Below are 21,616 nucleotides of genomic sequence, written 5' to 3'. Positions count from 1 at the left end.
TGGATGGTGTGGCGACTGAACCTGGCATCAGCCTGAGGGGTAATGTAATTCCAGCTCCCGGAGTTGTTGGGGATGTGGATGGCTGCGGACATGCCTTTAGACATCCTGTGGCTAAGATCTGGCCTGCCCTCAACCCCTGCCCCCTCCCCGCATGCATCACCCCTGCTCAGTCCAGTCGTCCTGCCTCTCTACACTCACCTGAGCGCTGGACCAAGACTCGGGAGAAGCCTCCCTTTGCGATACCCAATAGTGATTTTCTAAAGTCGCAGCTACTTAGCTGGTGATTTAGATGTTGGCTAATTTGGAAGAAGAGAAGTTCTCCTATTGCAAACACACATATTGGAGATTGACTCCGTGCCAGCGCCGAAGAGAAAGCAGCAGAAATCTGAGGGCCCAGGACCCTGCTTTTCCACCCTTGACCTGGCAGAAGGAAACGTTGTTTCTCCGCATCTGAGCCCTGCCCGCCACAAGCGCTAGGGGCCAAGGTCACAGGAACTCCTTCTGTGGACAAAGGAGAAGTTTCAGCAGGTGTCAGCTTAAAACCACCCCTGCGGACCACATTTGAAAGAAGGCGCACCTACAGAAACGGAGGAGGCTGGCAGGGGGTGGGGGTGGGGGGTGTCTCAAGGTGGCGACTATTAGAGTCAATCCGGCGGCGGCGTCCAGGGACCTGGCGGGAGCCCAAAAACTGGTAGCCAAACAAACTGACGTCCACCCCTCATCCGCCACCTCCTCCAGCCGCGTCCCCCGGAGTGGAGTCACCGCAGCCCCAGGGGGAGGCCTAGGGAGGCCGAGGGGCTCTGGAGAGGTGGGCGCCCCTCTTCCCGCTCCCTCGCCCAGACGCCTTCCGGGCCGGGCCCCGCCCGCGGCCCGCCGCCCGCCATGGGCTTTGCCCTGGAGCGTTTCGCCGACGCCGTGGACGCGGATTTCGAGTGCAAGCTGTGCGGCCAGGTGCTGGAGGAGCCCCTGTGCGCGCCGTGCGGCCACGTCTTCTGCGCCAGCTGCCTGCTGCCCTGGGCGGCGCGGCGGCGCCGGTGCCCGCTGCTGTGCCCACAGCCCCTGGCGCCCGCCGCGCTGCACCGAGTGCTGCCGCTGCGCAGCCTCGTCCAGAAGCTGCGCGTCCAGTGCGACCACCGCGTGCGCGGCTGCGGCCGCGCCGTGCCGCTGCGGGAGCTGGCGGCGCACGTCGAGCGCTGCGACTACCGCCCGGCCCCCCGTGGCTACGGCGGCGGCGGGGGCGCGCCCGCGCGGGAGGCCGGCGCGGGCGGGGGCGCGCGCAGGGGCCGGCCGGGGCGCCGCCGGGGGAGCGCGCGGGGGCGCGAACCGCCGGCCGGGGCCTGGAGGCGGCGCGAGGAGGCGCTGAGGGCGCAGCTGGAGGCGCGGCTCGGCGCGGGGCGGCTGAGGGCCCGCAGGTACCAGGGGAAGTTCCTCCAGTCCATGGCTCACGTCGGCAACTCCGCCGGGGACCTGGGCGGCGGCCGCGGCCCGGTAAGCGCCCTGGGAGCGGGCCCGGGGAGGGCGGTGGATGGCACGGAGAAAACGTGGTTCCCATCTGGTCCCAGAAGGTGCCTTCGGAAGGCGCCAAGTCGCCTAACTGCATCTGCGCTCCCGAACCCATCCTTAGGAGGACCTGAAGACTGTAGTAGGGGTTGGGATTTCGTTTTACGCTTCCCACTGCTATTAGGATTGGAAAGAGTTGCACACTCAGTTCCAACTTTTCCACGGAGAAGCGGGGCCTGGGCAAGCGAGTGTTCCCTCTCGGAGCCTTATTACCCATCGTTGACCCCTTTGCTCCGGTTGTCTTTGCCCATTTCTTTTTGGTGCCCACTTTTTTTGTACCCTTGAAGCAAATGCCAGAAGTAGAGAAAAACCGAGAAATCGGGATCACTGGGATCCGGGCTTCCCCTTTCTCCCCACAGCGGCCAGTGTGCCGCACACCTGAGCATGGCCTTGGCTCTCTCAAACTGCGTTTCGCTGCCAAACTGCCCTTCGCAATCGTTTTCTGCTCTGGATGGGGATTCCCAGGGATGGGGTGCCAGGACAACCTCAAGAGTGGGGAAGAGGGTGCTTCTTAGAATTGCAGGGATTTTTGCTTTTCCATCAACGGTGTCCTCCCTGGCTCTGGGTCTCACAACCTCTGGGTGGAGTGTGTGTGTGTGTGTGTGTGTGTGTGTGTGTGTGTGTGTGTGTGTGTGTGTGTGTGTCTCAGGAGCCGGTCTGGACGCCCAGTTTGAAAGCTGCCCATCCTTCTGTGGCCGGGCGGGCCGGGCAGCTCCAGGGAAGGGAGCAGAGGTTTCGCTTCTTTGTGGAAGCTCCTTGTCCTGGATTGCGCTGGTGGAGCGCCCGCTTCCAGAATAAACAAGCCTTTTTGCAGCACCCTGTGTGGAGAGGCTGTTTATAAAGCTGTTATTTCTCTTCTGGACGGCCTCTGTGCTGTGTTTGACATTGTTGGGCGCTGCCATGGTGAGCAGGGATTTAAGCAGAATTTGCACTCCATTCAAGGAGCTGTTTTCGTTCTTCAGCAAGCCTGGGGAGGAGCAGCCAAGGAGGAATCCCATTTGGGACTGGTTTGTACTGCCTCCAATTCGGGCATTTAGAAGCGTCTGTCCTTGAACCTGAAAGATAATTGAAGTAAGAGAGCAAAAACATCTCCACCCTAATACAGAAGCACACTGTTCATTGAAAGGCTGGATGCGTGAATCTTTCTTGCTCTCTAGTCTCTGTAATCCCCCAAACCAAGCCCATGGCTGGCAAATGGATTCCCACACTTAGCAACCCAATGGGGCAGAGTAAAATGGGTACAAGGTCTCCCAGGCTGTAAATCGGTGTGGAAGCTATGGGTCACATCCTTTTCCGGCAGACCCGCCCACTCTAGTTAGCCCTGACACCACCAGGGCTTCTGAAGTAATTTGGTATATAAATTAGTAGATTTATCAAATGTGGGGGGAGGGGTATGGAAGCACAGAAATCCGGCTGTACTACCCTTCCTGTTTCAAGGTTAGAGGCAGCCAAAGATTGAGTGACAGAAAGAGCAGTTGGAACTGAACTATAGAGACGCCCATGCAACAGGTCAATAGTGTTTCTGGAGATGAACCCCTGATTTGCAGACTCCCATCAAAAGGCTCCTTGGGTAATTTTTCCATCACCAGTAGGGGCTGCTATATGCACTGCCTAGGAAGGGCAATGGTGCAAGTGATATTCCTATACATGGAAAAAGCACATTGAATCTGATACTATTTCACCTTACATTTAAATTCATCTTTACCAATAAAAAGGTAGTAGAAATAATTTCTATTGATCCATTCATCAAGAAAGAAATACTTAGGAGTCTACCTATCACAATTTTTCAAAAAATTCTTCAGGAAATATTCAAAATGGCAAGAAATATTATTTTAAATGAGCATGATGACAATTTATCAGATCCCATATTACAGCAGCAATTTGACTCTTATTGTGGAGAGACGTTTATAAACAGCTCAAAACAAAACCAAAGCCACTGCAGTGCCATCATTTCAATTCCTAGCAACCCTGAGGGACAGAGTAAAATTGCCCCATAGGGTTTCTAAGGCTGCGATCTTTACTAAAGCCGACGGCCACACTTCTGTCCCTTAAAAGGTGGGTGGGCTTGAACCACCAAATTGTTGGTTAGCGGCTGCATGTTTTAACCACTGAACCACCAGTAAAACAAGTCTAAGCTCATTTGACAATGCATTTCACTTGTCTGTAAGTGAGGGGGTGAGATAAAAATACCTGCAAAGTGAAACCAGAAATTTGTTTTAATTTACACGGACGTCATAATCAGATGCATCATGAGGATAAACCTGTGTAAAACTGCAATCATTTATCCATTTTGGAAAACAGCTTTTTCCTGATGTCCATAGTTATTTCTTTCAAATATGGTACATATCTTCAGAGTAAATTAAGAGGAAAAAATACTCGCTCAATTCAAGTATTCTTATCTTTATTTATTTCCCCTTTCAAAATTTTTTATTTCTTTAGAGGAAAAAATCCTATTATACATTTATTTTCCTTTGATATTTTTATCTCCTTAGTCACTTCATCTCCCCCCCCCCCCTTTTATTTTCTTTTTTTAGGATGGAGACCATAAGCTATTCACTGTTGTATTAAAAAGGGAAAATGACACCTTGGGATTCAATATCATAGGAGGTCGACCAAATCAGGTAACATGACTTGTTAATCCTACATAACTCAATATTTGCTTATGAAAAATAATATGAATATTCTACTACATGACTAGACTTTTCTGAGGGGAAAAAATCTTCTTGCTCCCACTTCACATTTTGTCTTAATTTTTATACCTCATTTACTGCTCTCTTGAAAAAACATATTTCACTGTAATGTGTAGAGGCAATTTTATTTGATAACGTGTGTTAGGCAATTATATTATTGCTTGTGATTCCTATTAAGTCAAATTGCTTAAACTAACAAAGAGTTGGTAGTTAATAATATATATTGAATGTATGAATGAATGAACAGACCTATTTTTGCAAGCTGAAATTAAGGAATAATTGTGTTCACAATTACATAGGAAATATCATGTTTGAAAAGTTAGGTTCTTTGAAATGTCAGCTCTGTTATTTTGAAACCATTATTGAATTGAGTGAATAATATTCTCCATATTAAGGCCCAGAGTTCTCAAAATACTTACATTGTAAACTTTACTACATACTGCAGTTTCAGAGCCTTTTAAAACCCTTTCGCTCCTGCATTAACATCACTCTGCCCATAAATGTAAAAAGTTGATGAAGTTTTTAAGAAGATCATGCTCTTTAATTTCTCTAATAAACTGCTGTGAGAAGTTTGCATCTGCATTGCAGATATTGGCCCAGGCAACCATATTAGGGATGCTGCCGTATGTTAGTAGATGGCAGGATGCCAGTGACATAGCTCTCCCTGTGGCAGTATTTAAAAACCTAGCAACGCACCATTTCCGTGATTCTGTTTCGAAAACTGCCCCACTGTGAAAAAGTAGAAGTCTCTCAATATCCTTTTAGTTCTCTTTTCCCCTAAAGAAAATGTTCATTCGGCGTTTGAAAGTAGATGACATTGGGTATTTTTAAGAGTCTCTTACAATTCATTTTAAGGAAGGCTACTTGGAGAAAGTAATTTCATTTAACCACGCTTCCTGTGCAGTAGAAGGGCATTTAAAATATACAGTGTATAATTATAGGATGTGGAACTTTTTTCTCCTCAATAAGTTTTAAAATATAATTAGCCCAGTGACTGGCTGGAATCTCTTAGTTGTACCATATTGGGGTTATACGTTGAGGTTTAACTAATCATGAGGCAAATTGCACCTGCTGGGAATGTGTATTGATTAGCCTTCCATGGGTTCACTTTGCGGCTTAGAGTTGTTGTTTGGGGACTTAACACTAGAGCAAGCTCACAGTTTCTTCTGTGAATGGGTGTAACTGGTCCCTCATTGCCAAATCTGTTGCTTCATGAAGTTAAATTGCATTTTCAAAACTGTAATCAGATCTCAAACCGATGAAGCCGATGAAGGATATTTCATTCTCGTCCCTTCTTTTTTAACTTTATTACCAATTTTATTTCTACCACTCTTTACCAGGGAAATGTTATGTAAACAACATTTAAGAGGCAGTTAATATCACCCCATACATGCCCTTTCTCCCTAGCTCTTTTTTTGTGTACCCCAAAATGTGAAGTAAATAGATAATTGTGTAAGGAATGCTGGTCTGCCTCCTTAAAGCTGCCATCTTGACTCAGGGGCCCTTTGGTGGTAAGTGAAAATTCAGTGCCAAATGTCCAGCTAAGCAGGAGTTGCATATTTTAGGATGATGAGCAATGTTACCATTCAGTAAATTATCCTTTATCAAGCACATATTCTGTCTTACATCTTTCTCAATGCTACTTCTTTACAGAATAATCAAGAGGAAAGATCAACGGAAGGAATTTATGTCTCAAGGATTTTGGAAAACGGACCTGCTGACAGAGCGCAAAGCCTGGAGACACATGACAGAATTGTTGAGGTACGAACAGAGTAAAGCCCTGCTAGGATCCATGGGAGAAACAGTCGGACATTTGGCATTCCCAAACTTATTGCTTTATGTTGATATTTTACCTAGTAGAGAATATATCCATCCAACAATAAAAGTATTGCTTTTTATCGTATTGCAAAGAAAGGAGGTAGGATTTTATTTGCTCTAATGTGTAAGATAGCTGCCCTGTTGGATTGGGGGATGATAAGGTTCACACTTAAAAACTGTCATTGTGGAATCTGGGGTCACTATCATGGGCTACCTCTGTTCTTTGCACATTTTGTTAACTGATGGAAATAGTGTTACTTGGTATTACATAAAACTATTAGATTACTTTGGTCATGCATTTATTTTCAGTGTATTATATAGAAACTTGCAAGTTTTATATGATTTCCCATTCTGTATGGAAAACTATTTATTCTAGATGATGTAAGTCCTTTTCTAGCTTTCAGAATATCTATATAAACTTTCCAGATGGGGTTGTTTGTTCTTATTAAACTTTGAATAATGCTTTATATTCTTCTTTTTGATTTGACCAAGTTGATTTTCTAATAGTTTTATCTCTGATAAGTATAAAATATGCAGAAGAGTCAATATTTTCTTTTGAAGAAACAACAAAATGCCCCACATTTTGAAATTAATTGACTAGGCAGACACCTTTGAGGATGAAAGGGGAGTTATCTTTGGCTGAAAGATGTTTTTGTTGTGCTTTTTTTTTTTAAACCTAAAAAAGTCTCTTGTATCAAGATTTTCTCCTTTAAGTTGTGTACCCAAGCACAGACCTACTTTCCCTGATTCTATCCAGTATGTGTTGACAATTGTGATTAGGAAACACTGCAATGTTGTAATTTCTAAAGTTAGAATTTTCTGTTTCTGTTTGTGGTTGTGCAGTATGATTTGCACAGCCACATCACTTAAATGTGAATAACTTTTTCTACTTATTTTCTGTCTTATCTAAAGCATCTTAGCTTTTCTAGTTCAGTGGAAAATGCCTGTCTACAGTTGATATTGTTAAAAGGGCTGATGAAATGAAATACATATGTTCAATTACACCGACAGAGCCATGATAGCAACAGATATTGTGAATTAGAAAAATAAGTTGTTCTTGCTAAGAAACAATGTTATGTATGCTTCATTAATGTTGCATTCATGAGGACGAGGAAGAATTTTACTTTCATGTTGTGCTTTAGCTCTTTTGTTAAAAACCCAAGGATTCAGTAATTGTAAAGAGGCAATTTTACAAAAACTATGGTTGGTAAATCAAGTGCATCTAGACATCTATCTAATGCTTTTACTAAGATATGTCAGATGAACCTTATTTAAATCTGATCATATAAAACGAAAAGAGATCAACTGTGGAAATCTAAATTAGAATTTATAACTAGCTGCAGTATTATTATTCACCTTGATTTGCATATATTCACAGTTAATGGCAAATTGAGAAATTTACCTCAGTGATATAAAATTTCAGTATATCTTTGCAAGCGAGGTACCCTGATCATGTGTATATTTTTGTTACAGTTCTAAACTAGCTTGATGTGACCACAGCAGCAGTAGGAAATGAGTTAATGTGCACATTGCTGGAATCTTATCTGTTGAGTAGCATGAAAAGAGTGGAGTGATTATTGTAAATCGATCTCCCATGTCTAACGGTTCAGGGATGCAATCCGTCGTTTAAGGTGAATACAGAGTGAATTGGCATTTGTGTGCGCTTACTTACCATGTAGGCAAGTGAGCAGCTTGCGTTCCTGGGCATCTGTGGATGAGGTCAACGATCCCTGAGCCTAAATGAGGTGAGATGGGTGGGATGCTTGTCAAGGATTTGTTTATCTGCCATTAGGGTCTAGTCAACTTGAAGCAACTTATAACTAAAACTATGAGAAAAAAATTAATGGAATGTGAGTAGAATCAGGAAACCAGATTAAAAAATAGAGTGATTTCTGTTTTTATCCTGAATGATTTATTAATTGGACAAATTTAATGAATTAATTCTTTCCATTTTAACATTTCAAATGACTATGCTGATTTAAACCTGGTAATACTAATAAATTTGTTAGCAACAGAAAGAGTAAAAATAGTTCATATAATATGAAATTACACATAGTACTTATGGTCACAGCCATTAATACCCATAAATGATTTAAACAGTGTGACTGAGGAAAAACAACAACAGCATTTTCGAAAGTGGAAGTGTTTCTTTTTTGCTTACCGTCAAGATACACTCTCAAACTACTTTGTCTAGGTCCTTACTTAACGCACACTTCACAGCAAGTTTACTGATTGCTCGTATAAAATAATAGAATTTCTTAATTCATTTAAGCGATAAAATAAATATGATTAAGATTTGATTCAACTGATAAAGAGGTTTTACCAACTTCAAAACTAATAATGATAATTTGTCAAAATTTATCAAAGCACAGCTTCAAAATTCATATTCTAAATTCCAGCAAAGCAAAACTAATTCAAGATCACAAGAGTGAAAAAAGCAATCATGAAATATGTTTATATTAGATTTCTCACATCGTGCAAGGCAAATTCGTTAATTTTTCACGTCGGTTTCTGTGAGCAACCACATGGAACCATTTCTTCCTGTTTACACTTCTCAATACTGCTTGGGCTGATTGAGAAGAAAAAATCAGTTGTTAGTTGAGTTACAACATTAGCTGTCAGAAGTATTTCTAGAGGCTGGAAAGGTTGAAGGTATTTTTATGAGCACTTTTTAAACATGCTCACCAGACTGTCCATCAGAATTAAATGCATATATGGTTCACTCTGTCAAAACATCTTTCAAGAAAGGCCTTGTTCCTGTTGGGAACTTGGCCACACACCTGGAAGATGCCACTCTGAGCACAGTTGTGCTGGCCTTGTGGAGATGATCGTATCATGATGCTCAAGGGGTGCTGGTGGGAGGGAGTGGAGAATCAAAACGCACTGCTCGGGTCAGCACGTGATGCTCACAGCAGCCGATGAAAACATAACCCTCAAGCGGAGCAGTGTGTGCAAGGGTGGATAGTCATTCACGTCAGTTTGTTCACATTTCCCCTCTCGGCTTCCTCTCCTACAGCTCTCGGTGAATGCTGTGGGACCCAAGTATAGCGGGCACAGCGTTCCACCTTCCTCTCAGAGGGGTGTGTGGTGTCCATGGGCAGAGAGACGGGAGCAGAAGTTTCTTCAGTGTATACATTAAGATCTCTTTAATTTATGCAGCTTGGAATTGAGAGCGAAAGGCATCATGGAAGGCAGGGTCATCGGTGCGCCTGTGTAAAATGTCGAGTTTAGTAGCGCAGAAAGAGCTGCGTGAATGCAAGGCCTCAACAGGAACTTTCAAACTCTGGTCAGACTGCCAACTGCACTCTCGTTTGGTGCTTAGACCTTCTGGGCTCTCTGTGACGGCACCCTTTGGCACCGCGAAAGGTGACATCTTTAGTAGTTGTCACATTTGTTTGGCTAAGGCGTGGCACAATAAAGTTATAGCTAAGTGCACTGCACAGTTAGGGTAAAGCGGGGAATTTAAACGCTGATCTAAGCTAGGGATTTAGGACTATTGCTGCATCAAACCCTCAGAGCACTGCCTCTGTGTATGCCTGATAGCAGAGTACAGCTGACTGCCTCAGAAATGAAATATTATCAGCAGTCTACATTTGGGAGGGCATTTTAACTTTCAAATTACCCTAGACTGATTTTGGAGTGAGGAGATACCTAAAACCAACCATGTTAGCACAAACACCCTCCAAACGAAGCAAAACAAGTAAAACAAAATAAGCAAATAGAATGATACCTGTCAACAAAATTAAGTACTACTTAAACTGAACGTGATTTTAACATCGTGGTACAGTCATATGTGTGTATGCGTGTACATTATATATGTAACTTTGTCCTTTGCAAAGTAATGTGGCTTGATGGGAGGAGCGTGGGCTCCACAGTGAAGGGGATCTAGATGGAGATCGCTGTCCTGCCCCTGGAATGGCTGTGTGGCCGTGACCACACAGTGCCTGGGTTTCTTTTCTATTTATAGTCATTGTATACAGTGTCTGCTGCTGTGAGCTCGGGTTGTGGGAGGAGTGTGCCGCCTAGAAGATTGAGAAGGTGAAATTTTTCTTCTCCTTCTGGAAGAACCCAGGTCACCCTCTCCCCACAAGGCCCCTGTTCCCACACACCACAGAATTTGAGCATCAGAAAGAAGCTCCAACGTGCGGGCTTTTGTGTATCAATACAGGCAACCCAAGGCAAGGAGCACTGTGGGTGGGGAGTGGGGGAGGAGGGAATCTGCAAAGTGGATTTATGATCTAATCCAACAATTCAACCATCATTTAAAGCTAATTCTCATATGTCAGGCCATGTACTCTGTGTTTTAGAAATAGGAAGCAATAACGTCCATCTCAGTCCTCCAGTGCTCATACCATACAGCTATTGTTGCAGGCTGCTATTGAGTTTTCTCTACACTGGTGACTCCATCCACGAAGAACGAAAAGCTGACTGCTCCGTCCCATGCCATCCCCATGATCTGTTGTAGATGGCGCCATTGCGGAAATGACCTGTTTTCTGTGTGTACAAGATAAGGCGCCTTTTCGTGTGAAGTAGTTCATTCAGTTGTTGAGTATATAAAACAGGCATTAGTCTTGCTTAGTGGAATGACATTATGAGCCTGCTCTAGATTTGCTGTTCTACTAGGAATAGTTCAGTTCATTTTGGGAAATCATGATGCAGGGTCAGTAATGCAGTAGATATGTGGATAAGAGACCGTCTGATTGATGGCTGCAGGAAAGAACACGGGCCTTGAACTTGGACGTTAGTCTTGAATTTGTGCTGGCTTTTCCCAGGAAGAGTCTTTAGCCTTTTTGTTCTCTTCATGTTTTAGCTGTACATATGAGCATAATGATAATAATAACTAGTTAGACATATTTTCTATTTAACTGATGATACTGTTTTATCACTCCACTGAGCTTCCATTTTTAATAGATAAAGGTTTACTTACGCTAAAAAAGGAAAGCCGCGAAAGATCTCTATCTTATTGATTTGTAGTGTATTAAGAACAATTGGGGGCTTTTTAAAAATAGAAAGTTGCTAAGCCACAAAGAGAAATGAACTCCTGCTACCTGAATGAACTTTGAGACTATGATGCTGAGAGAAATAAACCCAACACAAAGGGACAAATATGAAGTGATCTACATATATGAAGCATCTAGACGAGGCAAGTGTATAGAGATCAAAGTTGTTAGTGGTTGCTATGGAGAGGAGTAGGGAAGGGACAGGAAGACTCATTGCTTAGGAGATATAACTTCTATTAAGTGTGGGAAATTTTGAAAATGCAATAGTGATGGCGGAGTAGCATGGGTAGCATGCTGACGTATTTGGCTACAGACATCTTTGTTTTATTGCCGTTTGACATTGGCACATTGTGACCCTGTGGGACAGTGTAGAACTATCTGACACCAGAGACGTGAAGAGCCTGCCCTCAGCCAGAGTGCACTGGAAAGTGAACTAAGGCAGATACATTGTTGTTGTTGTTGTTAGGTGCCATTGAGCTGGTTCTGACCCACAGAGACCTTACTACACAACAGGATAAAGCACTCCCTGGCCCTGCCCCTGCCCCATCCTCACAGTTGTTCCAATGCCTAAAACCATCGATGCAGCCTCTGTGTCAGTCCATCTCATTGAGGCCATTCCTCTTTGCCGTCGCTTCTCTGTCTTTCCAAGCATGATGTCCATCTCCAGGGACTGGTCTCTCCTGACAACGTGCCCACCGAGTGTAAGATGAGGTCTTGCTATTCTTGTCTCCAAGGAGCACTCTGGGTTTACTTCTAAGGCAGAATGCAGAGAGAGTTAGGTTAAAATTTAACACCATACCATCTATTTTCCCTCTGAACCATTAAAATTTTTTTCTAGTTTTTATTTTCTGACTTCTTAGAGATTGAGGTTTTGCTGTTATTTTTGGTGGTGGTTTTGTGTGTGTGTGTGTGGTGGGAGTGGTTATGATTTTCTTTATATGAAACTCAGGATAGGTAAATCTATAGAGAGTAACTTGAGTAATATTTTCTTAGTATTATAGTAGGGAAGGTTGGGGGGAAATGAGGATCTAAAAATAATAAGTACAGGATTGAAGACAATGTTCTAAATTAATTGTAATGTTGATCACACAGTTATTCTTAATTTATTTAGGCCATTGAACCAAATAGTATATGAATTATATGTGAATAGAACCGTTATAATTAAATGAAAAAACAAATTGTTCTGAAGACTTTCCCAGGCTGTGACACTTACAGATGACTAGGTCTTCTCCCTCTTGGAGTTGCTAGTGGCTTCTAACCACTGATAGTTTGGTTTATTCCAAATATACAATCATAATCAAGAAAATCATACAATAAGGATAAAAGAAAATATAATCCAACAACAATAAAATAAAAACAAATAAATCTCATTTCAAAAAGATAGAACAAATGGAAAGATGTTAAATTGAAAACAAACTCTTTTTGTAGTATCCAGTCTCGAATTAGGTAAAGTTTCTAAGCAGTTGTATCTATGTGGTCTCCTCGATCCCACCCCCCCCACCCCCACCCCCGCGCTTTCAGTCATTGTACCATCTGAGATCTGTTCTTACTTCCCCAGGTCTCTGCACCATTTGCTTTGTGGAAACATTGTGCTTCAATACACTTAGACCCCGAGGATTTGATTGGGGGGTTTTGCTGCATTTTATCTGAAGAGATTGTCGTAGTGGTTCTTAAGCTTTCATCAGCCTTGTACTTTCCTGATTAATTTTTTCCTTTACCCAGTCTGCCCTTTGCACCTCGAGTTGTCTAATTCTATCAGAGCTGGGCCCTGCTGGCCCTCAGGGATCAGTGGGGGCCTGCTAACGGCAAGGTTGACCATTCAGCCCGTCTGCTCTGGTAGAAATCCCACATGAAGAAACTATGAAGCAGAGCTGACTCCAAAGCAGGTTTGGTTTGGGGACTTATGAGAGTTTCCCTTCTGTTGTTGCTCTAAATTCGTTGTCAGTGAAACAAATTTATCAGCGAAACAAAAATGTTCTTCAGGACATTTCCCCTTTTCTCTTCCAAGTTTTCCTTTGAAATTTATTTTGTTCTCACAAGAGCTGTAGTGGTGTAGTGGTCAAGAGTTGGGCTGTTAACTTCAAGGTCAGCAGTTCGAAACCCACCTATCAATCCACTAGAGAAAGATGGAATGTCTACTCCTATAAAGGAAAAAAAGTATCAAAATGTATTAGTTTATTTTTGAAGCACAAAATGTAAAAATGGACTATTGTCAGGTCACTAAACACTGCTGTTACAGAGTTTAGTACTAATTCACATCTCAAGAAACATTTGGCCCCAAAGTCAAGGAAAATAAACAGTTACAGCGCTGGAAACTCCCTGGGCAGTTCTGTCCTGTGCTATAGGGACAACGGGCATCCACTCAATGGCAGTAAGCCTGGGTTTGTCACATGCAATCACTTTCTGACCTTCAGATTTCTCTGCCGTATGTCTACTCCTTTTCCTACAAGGAGTTCCCTTCCCACTTCCGCACATACATTTTCTAGGTGGGAAATTCACTCACATGCTGGAGACCTCTGCGTCCTAAAACACTTACAGTCCACCAAGTACAGTCATTCTCTCTCTGCTAGTGGTTGATATTTTTTTACAATGTCCACTTTCCTAGCACCTTTCCTATGATATCGTTTATATTTAATCTTTGGAGAACCCCCCACCCCCCAATACATCAGTTTCTAAAGAGAGGCTTTAGTATTTGATTGTATTTAATATCTCCAGAATCTGTGGCAAACTCTAGGCATTCTGTTAATTCTCTTTGAGTGATATCATGAAGGAATGGTTGAACTGTGAGCATAAGAGTTTAGGCATTGAATTCTGAATCCAGGAGGTCTTCAGTATTCCTGAAATCTTGGCCTATCAGGTCTCGAACACCTATTCCTGTTACAATTTATTCCTTCTAATTGCATCTTTATCACAAAATCAGTCAGAGGTTGAAAGGAATTCTGGGTTTAATTTTTAAAAAAATAGAAGCCCTAAGATCTAGTGATAATGGATTGAAATAATTGTATCCTTTTTCCTAGCTCAAAGGAAAGAAAATAGAATAAACAAAGCAAGCCAAGTGTACAATGTCATGTTTCCAGGTCTGTTTCAAAGTAAGCGCTTGAACTGGATCAAAGGACATGTGTGTTCACCTTCACCCCAATGCAGATTCTCAGCTGTTGATCTTCAGGAAGTTTGGTAAACACCGACTCCATGCGAATGCCTGCCTGCAAAACAGATTTGCACATGATGGCACTGGACCAAATATGGGCTCGTTTAAAAACATGGTTAACCGCAGAGGAACTACAAAGATGAACAATATTTCCAATGTTTCCAAGAAATCTTTGTTGGAGAGAGCGATGAGGGACTTTAAATCCCATTATTTTAGTTTGTCCTCTTGCTGAGAATTTGTATTTTCTCCCCAGCTCTACCGAATCTGAATGTACATTTTAACAACATGCCCTCAGATGGTTCTCTATGTACCTACGGTGTTGAAATGTAGATTCCAATTCAGTACATCGAGTGGAAAGGCGACGTCCCAGGGTGAAGGGGTGGGGGGTCGGGTGGCCAGGGGCTGCAGCAGAATGAACCTGTTGGAAGATCGAGTTGGAAGCATCCCAGAGCCCTGGGAAGTGGCCAGAGAGGCTCTTTGAACCTCGCTGAATGGGAGCTGGTTGGACTAGTCAGCAGTAGCTCCCGCTGTGAAATGTTAAGGAGGCAGCACTTACAGCTTGGCGCTTTCCTAGGCAAGTTTCAGAAGGATATGCTCTGTCGTATTCCTGGAAGATTTTGGTGTTTCTACAAAGAAACATGAGGAGAAGTTTCTCTCCTCTCCTAAAACATTGGTCTTCACACTGCCTTGCTTGCTTCACAGAGGAGAAAAGGGCAGCGGCCACATGCTGGTTGGGTCTGCTGCCGCCTCTTGTTAGCCGGTGGATTCTTGGGCTGCACCACAGTCCAGCAGCTTTGCAGACAGTGCGCTCGATCCACTTCCCTCCCCTTTCTAAAGCTCTTAGCAGTGTTCTCAACCTCCTTTGGTGATCAGCAACTCGCTGGTGATTCCTTGTGCTTGTGAAATCAAAACTGCCCAGGGAACCGACATTCTCCATTTGCGGCCACAATGATTCTAAGCCATTCAGATTGTTGAGCATTATAGGAACAATCTTCAATGTGAAGGTACTACAATGTGTAGTAATGAGGGCCTGGCAGAGGGTAGTAGGAGCCTCATTAGCTTATTTATTGTGGTTATTGGGATGTTTCTCCTTGTCTTCACTTTCCAACAATCTGCTTCTTTCACTAATGTCTGCCTAGAGCAGACTTCTTACAGTACATTCTCAAGTCCCTGAGTAACAGAATGTGGCCATCAGCACATCTTAATAGGTCGAGTGCCCAGGGAAAGGGCTTTTACTGATTTCACACGATTAGTGCAGGCACAGGGACATTATAATTTTATATAAAGAAAATGACTAGGTGTAGAAGTGGGTAAGTTCCAATCTGGGCGAATTACAAGTCTCTAGGGCTGACGTTCTGCCAACTTTTGTTGGAAGATCTTCTCTTGTCGCTAATAATAATTAAAAATTTTTGAGAGTCATAGATAGATATTTTTTACAAATGATATTACAAATGAAACTATTATCTGAATAATAGTTTTATTTTCATTTTTACTTTAGAGCCACATGGATATATCAAGCAAGCTGTATATGGCATGAGAGCCCGTGTCTGCTGACCACGGCTTAGAGACTTCTGATTTGCTGAGCTTCGGGGACATGAATTTAAGATTGGCAGGAAGATGAGAGCTTACGTGGCATGGTCAAATTAACCCAACATCAGCAGGTCAGATTACAGGCTTCTGATGCATCTCAGGGAGGTTGACAAACCAGATGTGGTAAATCCAAACTGAACAAAAAGGCAAAAAGCAAGCAACCTTTTCCATAGTGTCCACTTACATTGGAAGCAGGTCACACAGCCTGAGGCAAATTCCTTTCACTTGATTGTCTTTCATAACAGATCCCATTATGGAGATGGTTATATTGCTTTAGATCACCCCATGGGGTATTGCTAGGAATTAATGGCCAAACCACCTAGCATCCTGGCTCAGCCAAGTTGACACAAAACCTTCACTGCCACATGTCTCCTGAAGTTCAACGTCTCCGTATATGTTCATTGGTCATTTTATATAACTATTCTAGAAAGCCTTCCTTGTTCTATACCTCCAACCTCCAGAATATTGTCTGATAAATAAGCAGAACTCAGAAGGTTGACAAATGAAGTAAATGCAAGAGCATAAGGCTATAGTAAAATCAGCACTATTATTATAATGTTACGTTTGCCATATAGGATGTGTGTAATAAATACACACTAAATGGAGGAAGGATAAAAGGGGTTCCTTTGGTCCTTTTAAATGTGTATGTACCGATCACAGAGATAGTACATACTTGCTATCTTTTTCGTTCTACTCCCCTTAAAAGTCACAGTCTCAGAAGCCCCCAGGGGCTGTTCCACCCTGTCCTATAGGTTGCACTGAGTCAGCATCGACTCAATGACAACAAGTTTGCCTTTTTATTTTTGTTAACCTTACCCAGTTTTCCTTTAGAGAAAGAAGTCATATTGTGTTTCTATTGACGTGATCGCATTGGATCACCTTGGTTTGCTCATTTGTTAATGCCACCTTTTTGGTAGGACCAGTCTTCTTTGCATCGCCTGTATTACTTCTGAACTCTTTGTTGTACTGTCACAAAGAGTAATAGGATTCCTAAGCAAATCCTTTTGGCCTAGATACACTGTATTCCAAATCACTTCACAGATTGTGTGGGTGTTTTTGTTTGTTTTTTTTTCAGAGGCAGAAATCTTTCCAACAGATCTGAACGATCAAAGAAGAAAAAATTCTTTGTTTTTCATCTTACATGAACTTTCACTTAGAGGACATGTCTGTTTATGACCCAGACCTTTGTGATTGATATTTCCTCTGAGACAAGAACACTTTTTCTTAGGATCCCAGTTGGGAACCCCAGGTGTTAGACCTTCTTGATTTAGAATTAGGTCACTGTAAATTAGTCCTAATATGGAAGTTGGTTTCTGGGCCTGCAGATGGTAAGAGGGAATATCATAGCTGAAAGAACTGATTGGCTCTAAATTATGTGCCTACTGTACATATGCAGCTGAAAATGGATTTTAATATAAAGTTAACAAATCTGAGTTATGTAGTGAAGTTTGAGATAGCTAAGAATTTTATAATGTGGAACCATGGGCTCTGAAACTTTCTGTGCATTTTCACATGTACATATTGATCTCGGTTTCCATCACTTTCCCCCGGGGGATGTGTACCGTTTGCATCAGTAACATTTCATTGTACCATTTTAAAGAGAGTTTAGGAATTGAGTTACAGGAGTTTAAGAAAGCGATCAAGACTTGTGAGTTGCTCTTAGAGTACATGTGTGTGTGTGTGTGCGTGTGCGCGTGTGCGTGTGTGTGCGTGCGTGTGTGTGTGGTGTGCATATGTGTTTTCTTTCCGTTGGCTAGGTTTGAAATTAATGTGTCAGCACTTTGTTAGAATCTTTTAAATTCTTATTTAGAAACGTCTCTTGGGATACCACAGGACTTTGTTAATGTACCAAGAAAAAGAGTGGAAATCAACAATTACTTTGTTTAGCCTACTAAAAGGTCATTTCACACACATGAGGACATCTTACAATTGAGCATCAGTTTCTTTTTCAGTCACGGCAGCACATAGTAGCATGTTTGGTCTCAAAGTGTCCAGGACACGAAATAAGTGATACTTGCCATTGCCACCACGTCGACTCCACGTCACGGCGACCTGAAGGGAGGGAGCGTGACTGCCCCAGAGGGTGGCCACGGCTGTAAGTCCTGACTGAAACACACGGCCACATCTTGCTGGCCCTCAGCTACTGGTGTGGTCCAACGGCTGACTTCCCATTAGTAAGTAACCAGGCCTCCTTATAAATCATAATAGTGACCCATTACCATCGATGTTCTCTAGAGGGAAGTGTTCAAACATGTTTAAAAACTTTCTGGTGGGATTCTTAAAAATTCAACCCAAATTATAATTTTTTATAATGAAAAACTTCATTTTCACAATGGATCTTTATAAAATAGCGGGAATAGTTTACATTGTTTTACTTGTGTACAATTGTTGAAATATTGAAACCATGACATAAAAATGTCACTGAACTGGCCTTGTCTTTTGGGGGAATATTTTTAGAGATTCTGAATCTAAGTGAGCAGAGAGCTCACACAATTCCCAAAACCTTAGTTCCTGCTTTCTGAGTTCTTTGTGCAGTTCCTGGGATGGCTGGTATAGATTTTCCTGCAGCTTTCAAGTCCTAAAACTGCTAAGTTCACGTGAGAGGTAGGTTTATTGTGTCAACCTGGCTAATAGGAACATGTGGGATTAATAAGGTTGCCGCTTGATTGGAGGGCAAAGAGATAAATGGCTCAGCAAGCCCCGCCTCTCACTCTTCTCTCTGGTGATCAGACTAGTGTTTGGCTGCCTTAGCTAGTTCGCTGCCTCAACTTGACACTACCTGTGGGACTCCCAAGCCGTGAAAGCGTGTTGTTAGAGCTTGAGGTACCTTGGAGAGACCTGCTTCACCAGGCTGCTGGTGTATACATCGCTTGAGTTTCGGACTTTGGATCCTGTCATCTGGCTGACTGTCGGTGACCCGCCCTGCCGTTTGCGGCCTGTGGCTGGACTCCCTGAATTTCTCTACGGATGACACTCAGCGGTCTGCTTCCTTGACCTTGGACCCAGCAACCCTCCCTCGTCAGCTGCAGGATTTCCAGCATACTGTTTCATGTAAGTGAGTTGAACTGAGCCCTCCGTACTGCTGTGTGGACTAATGAGCGGTTATATTCCTTCCCACTGTGAGGTTCAGGTGATGACCCAGGAAGAAGTACACTATACTCACAAAGATCTGCTTGAGTTTTCAAATACGTACAAGCAGAAGCCTGGGAACTATCCCTGGGAATTGTTACTCAGGGTGTGGGATACTGGTACAGGAATGTCACATTAGACCAGTCTGAGTTTCATGATATGGGGCCCCTAATCATAGATTCTTCTTTCAGTGGCTCAGCAAGAGAGGTTAAGAGAGGATCTAATTGCTTCTTTGGTTGGGTCACTGAAGCATGGGCTGCCAGATGGCCTAGATTAGGCCAATTTGAGGTACCTGACCTACCTTGGTACACTATAGAAGAAGGCATCCAAAAGTTTAGGGAAATTGGTGTGTTGGAATGGATTGATCAGGATAATCCCATAGACCCAAAAGGGAATATCCAGAGGAAATACCTTTCATCACAACCATAAGGAGCAAGTTTGTGAAGTGGACCCCAGTATCTCTGAGGACTCCTGTGATTGCTATTTTATGTGCACCAGGAGTAACGGTGGGAACTTCCCTAGGTGAACTCCGGTATTTGCCAACAATGGGGCTGATGGGCCCCATGGTGGTAGGGGGCAGGTGTCAGCACTGAAGCAACAGAGACAGAGTGGACGTGGTTATCATAATGGTCGGCAATGTCCCCATAGTAATCAAAGCATCCTGTCTCGTGTGGACGTATGGCATTGACTACTTAGCCATGGTCTCCCTAAGAGTGAAATACATGGGAAACCTACTGAATATTTACATGATCTATACAGGCAGGAGAATGCTAGATCAGGTGAGCAGCAGAATAGAGAGTCACAACCATTCAATCTAGTCCCAGACGAACGCAGATCATTTCTAAGATTTTGAATTATTTTAGAACTAATTTCAAAATAAATGGAAGTTTTAAAATATTCAGCTGGCTTTCAATAGAAAATATTAGCATCTATTTCTGTTAAATAAGTTCAAATAGTCCCTCTGTGCAAAACTTTATTCAAGTCTAATCACGGAAACATTGTTGTTCTGTAGCTATGTCATGTCTAAAAGATGTCAGGGAATATAAGCAAATTATTATTTATTTAAAAGAATTGAATATTTCATTCCATCAGCAAATTCATACAATTGGAGCTAAGCAATATTTTCTCAATATCAACTATCAGAGTTGGCAACAAACAAACAAAAAGCAACCTTTAAAACAAACCCATTGCCAGCCAGGTGATTCCATTAACGGTGAACTCCCCTGGGTTAGCGAGTAGAATTCTACTCAATAGGTCGTGACCTTCATGGCTGTAACCTTTCCAAAACAAATCACCAGGTTTTTCTCCCAAGGCTCTTTTGGGAGGCTACTTTACAAATATTAAGCTGATTGAATTGGAATGATTGCAGGTGTCGATTTTGTTTTTCAGGGGTCAAGTCATAGGCTATTGAAAGAGTCCCAGAGTCAAGATGGACACTTTCACTTTTAGAAGCAGTTTTAGTGCTGGGATTGTTTGAAGACCTGGCCTTCAGATTTCTATTGCTTTGACTTATTTCGGGGAAAATCTGTTCTATATTTCTCCACTACTTTTGTTTCTTTCTCTCTGTGGCACTTACAGAAACTTTTGAAATGAAGCTGTTTTCTCTGTCAGAGTATTGTTGAAGAAATGATTTTGTTTTCTGTGAGGTTCTCAGGTGTTACCATTAGCATGAGAAATGCTAATTATTTCAACCCATATATACGATCTCAATCAGAAAACTATTGTTCTGAAACTGCAATCTTAACAAAATCAAAAGAAATTCAGGGAGAAGGCCACCCGAGGAAACCCTCTGTTGATTAAATAATTGCGTGGTTCTGGGGGGCAGTCACAGAAGCCTGGATGTGGGAAAATGCAATTTGATTTGATGAGCTGTCTGAAGATCAATTTAAGCAAAAGTAAAAGCCACTGATTTCCGCCAAAATTGAAATGAAAACATAGTTTCAGCATTATAGTTCTTTATGAGGCCAGATACCCACAGCAATGAGATTAATTGCTTGTTCGCCTGAGGATGTGTTTCTGCCAGTTAGCCGCCTTTTGCTGATCCCATTATGTGATACCAGAGACCTTTGTGCATGACTCCTAAAACAGGCATATATGTCTTGAGTTCCAATTTTATAGGGAAACCTATTTGCAAATTTCCTCTTTACTTGCATATTCGTTAGCCCTAAAATGAAGGAACCTCTAATTGGATTGTGAAGTATGTCAAGCTGCATAACCTAGAAGTCCAGGTGGGTGTTGATTTGATCTTGCCTAATACCAGTACATATCCAAATAGCTGTGTTATCATAATTAGATAGTTAGTATGGAGACTTTCTTCTCAGAGAGATATGCACACATTTATTTTTCCCAGGCCAGCACATACATATTTATAGCTTTAGCTTCATATCAGTGCAGCGGTGTTTTTTCTTCAACATGTGATTATCACTGTGTTTTTAGTGTGTGTATGTTTCTTTAATTTTTTCGTGTGTGTATGTGAATTAATAGTTAAGGTTCATATGTAAGTAGAGGGATTTCCCCCATCATTTTAGTCTATTTTATGTCATTCCCAGTACAATGTATGAAAATGAAAATATTGTCAGTCAGATGTCATTTCAGATATTTTATGTAAGCAGACGTGTCTAGGATTAAATAAATGTAATTCGATGTCTTTAATCTTGTTTTATAATTATCTTTCCACTTAT

At 42.5% G+C, this 21,616-nt stretch overlaps 1 protein-coding gene across 1 annotated transcript in view; it reads left to right on the top strand.

Moving 5' to 3' along the window:
- The first annotated feature begins 882 nt into the window (after positions 1-882).
- Positions 883-21,616, top strand: part of PDZRN4 (PDZ domain containing ring finger 4) — a 414,099-nt gene continuing 393,365 nt past the window's right edge. Inside the window, exons 1-3 of the mRNA XM_075553025.1 lie at positions 883-1,488; positions 4,095-4,181; positions 5,904-6,011. Of these exons, the coding sequence (XP_075409140.1) occupies positions 883-1,488; positions 4,095-4,181; positions 5,904-6,011 (801 nt within the window). The remainder of the gene's footprint in view (positions 1,489-4,094; positions 4,182-5,903; positions 6,012-21,616) is intronic.

The sequence above is a fragment of the Tenrec ecaudatus genome, chromosome 6 (assembly GCF_050624435.1).
Source record: "Tenrec ecaudatus isolate mTenEca1 chromosome 6, mTenEca1.hap1, whole genome shotgun sequence".
In the NCBI taxonomy this organism is placed as follows: Eukaryota; Metazoa; Chordata; class Mammalia; order Afrosoricida; family Tenrecidae; genus Tenrec; species Tenrec ecaudatus.
This window is presented reverse-complemented; position numbering and strand designations above follow the sequence as displayed.